Below are 6002 nucleotides of genomic sequence, written 5' to 3' on the forward strand. Positions count from 1 at the left end.
GGAATAGTCTGAAGTTGCCTGGCAGATATAGCTGAAACAGCCCTGGAAGTTTCTGCCCCAATAGTTTGCTGCTGCCCACACAGCTTGGGCCTGGCAACAAAATGGAAGAGTTCCTAATCTATTCCAGAGCAAAATCCACTGACATGCATTTAAATTTACCCAGCAGACTTCTGCATGGATGGATATGGGACTACTCCTATGTTTTGTATTAACTGTAGGGAATTCAAATTCCAACCATGGAATAACAGCAAGTACTTGGTGGCAGCAACTTCTACAGCTGTTTTGGCTAGCTCTGCAGGGCTCCTTCGGATTATACTTTAAAGGAATAAGGATGTTTGTATGTCCTGTTATATCCAAAAGTCAGTGTGTTTGTCATAGGTGTGAAAGTCAAACTATATTGTAGACACCTGTGATGTTACTGATAAAGTTCTAAAACCTGAAAGTTCTTTTAAACAGGGATTTGTGTTTGACAAACTCTTCTAGTTGTAAAAGTTTTCCAGGACAAACATACAAAGCTTATTTTAGAGAATAACTGGAAGTTCATATCATGATGAGTTTGGTTGGGGGAGGTTCTACTGAATGACAATGCTGTCAGTATACAACCTCTTCTCAACCTTCATTCATCATATTCTTTCTATTTAAGTATAACTGAAATCAGTTAAGTGTTTTTAAACTCAGTTATAGCCTAGTTTGTATGTTTGTTCACATTGTTGTGTTGGAAAAAAAAAACCAAAACAAAACACCATAAACGTTTATTTTCATAAATAATGTGAATTGTAAACACACACCAGTATTGATGTTATGCCTCACACTCTTAAGCCACAGTGTATATATATATATATAAAAATAAAGTGAAAGCATAGATATAAATGTGATCATCTTAAAAAAAACTTTTAAAATGTTAAGGTGCTGCTGAGTTCTTAAACTGTAAATATGTTTTGCAGCAAGAAATATATTTTTAAAGCTTTCTAGTTATGTTGCTGAAATCTATCCAGTAGAGTAGCAGGGCATTTACATGTGTGCTGACTTAATTGGATGTGGAATTTGTAAATCTTCTGAATTCTGGTAAAATATTGCCCTTAGCAAACTTGATAAACAGATGTTTGCTTGATTCCAGCATCACATTAATCTATTTATTAAGGATGATGGGATCTTGACAAACTGGGAAGGATGGCAGTCCTGGCTTAATGAGTTACAAACCCATTTATATTTATTCAATGCTCAGGCCAGCTGGCAAATGCTGTTTGAATGTCTGTAGCTTCCTATTCTTTAATTTGAAGAATCTCTAAACCCATTTTTAAGACTTCAAAACTATATTTTAAACTTAATTAAAAATATGGAATAAACCTGACAGTCCAATATGGTGCCTGTTCTAAAAATTGGCCCAAGTAATGAATAGAATATAATATTTTTTACTTGGAAGGGACCTACAGTGACCATTTAGTCCAACTGCCTGACCCAATTCATTTAACCAAAAATTAAAGCTAATTGTCCCAATGCCCCTTGAACACTGACAGGCCTGGGGCCTTGAGCAGCTCTCAGTAAGAAGGAAGCCTATTTCAATGTCTGACCACCCTCTCAGTGAAGAAATGCTTCCCAAAGTCCAGTCTGAACCTCCTCTGGTGCAGCTTTGAGCTATTCCCACATATCCTGCCACTGGATCCCAGGGAGAAGAGCTCAGCAATGTGCTCAGTTAATTCCTGAAAAGTCAAATCCAAAAGCAGGGTAATGGCAGTGAAGAATTGTAACTGGTGTTTCTTATTAATGTGTGTCTGCCATACATAGACAGGCCAAACTACAGCTTCAGGAGGCAGCTTGTACTGTACATAACTGCTTTCTCTTTTTTACTCTGATTTAAATCCTGCCTGCATTATAACTTTTAAACTGCTAACTTGTGCATTCTGAGTGGATACTAGTGTGTGGTGCTTATTTAACCTATTAGAAGTTCATGGTGCTCTAGGCAAAACATGTTTATTTCCTAGCAGGTATTCACACAATAGAGCCCTCTAAAATATATCAGAGAATTATTAATCCCATCTGGCAGAAGTAAAAAGAACACTGTCATTTTTATAGGAAAAATGTGAAAGTATCAAGTATTTTCTGTACATTCTTGTGAAAGCCTTCAATCTTTTCAAATTAAAACAAACAAGATCTCGAAAGGAGGAAAAAATAGTTGCCTTTCATTTGTGCCTCACAATGAGCACGGCCTGGATTTTGCTCTAAATTCCTCCTTATGTAACCTCAGTGGGGATGGATGTGGCCCAGCTCACAGGACCCTGCTGGCTGCAGGCATGGACAGCAGTGCAGGGAACCCCACAGAGTGCTCCTTGTTCAGCCCATGCACTGAGAGCAGCCCTAAACAGAGCATCCTAAAGCACAGCCAGGAGTGGGGACAGTGTTCCAGTTGAGGGAGGAGTGGTTCAGTTCCCATTTGGACATAACAGCCACCACTGGACTCTTGATGTTCCCTTTTACAGGGTGAGTTTGGCTCTTGACATCACATACGATAAACAAAACAAGCTGTATTGCATAACCTGCTGAGCTCATTTAATTTGATAAACTACATGGATTTTACTTATAGGAATCCATAATATGTACTCATATCTTGCCAAAAAAAAGTGAAGCCTTTGTGATAGGAAGTTATATTTTGAAGCAATATCTGTTAGATCTCATGGAAGAATATTATGAAAATCTCTTCATTGGGATTGTAAATTGGCAAACCAACAATTTAGAAATTAATGGATTTGCATGTATAGGATCACTGCAAATCAGCAATTAGTTTTATCTCTCCAAAAGAAATAAGAATTATATTGAATTGCAAAACACTCTACTCAATGCCAATGAAAACTGTAGGTTTAATTCCTGCTTTATTGTACAAAAATATTGTGTTGCCTGCAAATATCACAAGTAAAACAGGAGTGAGGTCTGAACAGTTACTTTCTTGCTGATGCAATTCAGCTTTATCTGTTCTGTGTGAAGAAGCTTAAAAACAAACAGACCTTTGGAATATCTTATTTCTTCTGTGCCCAAAGCTGGAGAACAGCCCTATTACAAAGGCTCTCATGTAAAGTAAATATATTAGTTTCTTGTAGAGCGCGCTCACCATCCACTTGCCTCGCTTGCCCTGCTCCAGGGACGCTTTTGTAAACTGACTGTTGCTGTCTGTCCGTCCACCAGAGACACGGCAGGACCAGACCTACAGAGATGACAGTGATGCTGCAACCTTCAAGCAAACCCTCCCAGATCTCACCCCCGATGAGCCTTCGGAAGCACTCGGCTTCCCTCCCTTAGGGAAGGAGGAAGGGAGATGTGATCATGATGTGCCCAAAAGCCAAACGGAACCACCTGCAGTGGAAAATAAAGAACCCCAGTCCCAACCCACTGAAGAGCCAGCAACACCAACAGCTGAGGAGGGGACAGCAGCTGATGCAGGTAGTGATGAATCTCCAGGGAAGTCCCCATCAAAAAGAAAAGAAGTTCCGCACTCCTTCCTTCCTGAAGAAGAGCAAAAAGAAGAGTGACTCCTAAAGGCCAACCCACTGCAGAAACACTGTCATATTTTAAAATCCATTAACCACTAGAATGTACCAGATCGTACTGAGTGTTTTGTCTTACTATGTAAATGAATGCCACAATTAATCCAACCAGCCCCTCAAGTTATGGCTTGATCGTTTAGGGTTATAACCAGAAACTCGTGTCCAAAAAGGTGCTAATCCTGTGTGTTCAGCAGCTGCTACAGATCTGATCCCTAGTTTGTAATCAAGTGTAAATGACTTCCATGTGGAAGGCATTGATTCACTATTTTTAATTTAAAGCCTGCACTGCTTTGCAAAAGAATATAAAAAATGCACAATTAAAAATAAAACACCCATTGCTTACCACAAGAAATGTTCTTTCCAATATTCTGTTCCAAGTCACAGGTAAATTTCTTAAATTTTGAATTTTAGAGAGGATGCTTTTGCAGTGGTGTTCTCGAGGGGGGTGAGTTCTTGAACTGACATGTAAACTTCTGCAAGCTTGTGAGTACAGGTTGTGGTTTGGCCAAGCTTTGAGGCTCTCCATTGCTTCCTCTCTTTCTCCCTTCTCACTGTTGTTACGAAATGGAGCTGTTTTTCACTTTGTTTTATTTTATAACTGGCTGGTGAAACCAGTCTTTGTCTAGGACTGAAATGTCCGTGGTGTGTTCCGTTCATGTTGTGTGTTCAAAGAGCCCAATCTTGGCCTGTTTCTTTTCTTTCTAGTGAATTACAGTTTAAGGGAAATCTGTCTTTGCTCTTGCCTCACTGAGTCATGTGGTGATTTGGGTGTTAGAAAAGGTTAAAAAGTAACTGAAGTAAAAGCTGGTGGTGTGGAGCACGGGCAGGTGTGTTTTGGGCCTTAGCACAGTGGTTTTTCATTCTCTAAAAAATCCCTTTGTTGCACATGCAGCCTTGCTGTGCATGAACCCCATGTGCAGCTTTTTGTGTTTGTTCCTTCCCACTGACAAAAATGCATTACACTGAGTATTTCACCTTGTTTTATAGTAATTATATTTTCACTTACAAAAGCTGGCGTTTCTTTAAATCTTTTTGTTGTTGTTGCCAGCGGTCAAGTGCAGAAATCCCGTGTAACCTTAAGGTGTATTTTCACCGTTTGCTATAAATGTTTGTTTAATGTGCAGCATGGCAAATCACTCTCGCCACTGAGTTCCCTATTTCCCACTTGTTGCCATGCTTGTGTCTCTCACTAATTATAAAAGTAGTTTAAGATCAGGCAGGTCAAGCTTGTGGAATTCTCTGGAAAGCGGGCGCCGTTCCCCGGCCCAGGGCTGGTGGGGCAGTGACCAGTCTGGTTTCTAGACTTTGCATTTTGGGTTTAACAGCAGCAAACCCCAACACCCCCTCGGGGTGAGGGCAACACACTGACTCACAGTAAGTGTCTGTAACACAACAGAACATGGATGTAACCTTTTAGGACAATATTAAATGTTGCAATTGGTAAACTAGCAGAGAACTAATGCCTTACATTGATGCAGCAGAAAGCGCGGAGGGCCGGCTGGGTGGAGCGGCTCTGGGCGGGCAGAGCGGGGCCCGTGCCGGGCTGGGAGGTGCCGATGCCTCGGGCTGGTTTTGAGCGGTGAAGGGGAACAGCTGGAAGTGGAATTGAGCTGTCAGTGTTCAGGTGAGAACAGAGGGGTCGAGGTGGCCGCTGGGGCCGTGGGAAAGATGACAGGGCCGGTGTGGGCCAGAGCAGGCGGGCACTGGGCCGGAGCCCCTGGACAGCAGCACTCAGGCAGGACTGCATGGCACGAATGGCTTTCAGCTTCTGCTCTAACATTGTATGTCCTTGTACACTAGGAAGCAAACAACACTTATTTTGCTAAATTGTGTTTTATTGCAGGGTCGTAACTAAATGACTAATTGCTGTATGTTTCAGTTCTTTACTGAAGTCCCTCCATTTATCTTGACCACATATGCAATGACTCTTAATTTCTAATTTTGTAGTTTGTTCTTTTAGTTCTTTGTATTGCAATATGAAATGTAGTCATGTATGGTATGGTTACACACTTTGGGGCAGAATAAAGTCCTGTATTTTTCTTTCTTTCTTGTATCATTAAGTTCTACTCACAAATAAAACTCTTGAAAAAAATCATAATGTGCTTTCAAAACTTGTCCATTTTCATTCTGTAGCCTCATTTGCTTAGTTTTCTTTTAATGATTAAAGTGTTGATTAGTGATGGCTTTTCTTCAGAAAATACTCCAGTTGGCAACAGCGGGGCTCCCTTCCCAGAGATTCCCCGCTCAGCAGTGGGCAGAGCCTGGTGGTGGCTCCTTCCCCCACCTGTGAGCTGGGGCAGCATGGCGCTGCCATCCATGGCTGCCTCCCTCAAGGAGGCCTTTGGCACCCTGGGTAAAATCCTGGCCCCTTTGTGCCTCAGCCAGACAGGGATGTTCAGTTCAGAGGGGGTAACAACTGTAATGAACTGACCACAGCAGTGTTCAATGTAACCCTTTATTGTAATG

The 6002-nt window shown here is 41.4% G+C and overlaps 1 protein-coding gene across 5 annotated transcripts in view; it reads left to right on the forward strand.

Annotated features, from left to right (window-relative positions):
* The window catches only part of ADD1 (adducin 1), a 62624-nt gene extending 56990 nt beyond the window's left edge, over positions 1-5634 (forward strand). For 3 of the 5 annotated variants that reach the window (XM_030946787.1, XM_030946789.1, XM_030946788.1), the window contains exon 15: positions 3178-5634. In XM_030946787.1, the coding sequence (XP_030802647.1) occupies positions 3178-3521 (344 nt within the window). In that variant the 3' untranslated portion in view covers positions 3522-5634. The remainder of the gene's footprint in view (positions 1-3177) is intronic. The other 2 variants (XM_030946790.1, XM_030946792.1) reach the window with 1 other exon arrangement.
* Positions 5635-6002: the final 368 nt, after the last annotated feature.

The sequence above is a fragment of the Camarhynchus parvulus genome, chromosome 4 (genome assembly GCF_901933205.1).
Source record: "Camarhynchus parvulus chromosome 4, STF_HiC, whole genome shotgun sequence".
Taxonomy (NCBI): Eukaryota; Metazoa; Chordata; class Aves; order Passeriformes; family Thraupidae; genus Camarhynchus; species Camarhynchus parvulus.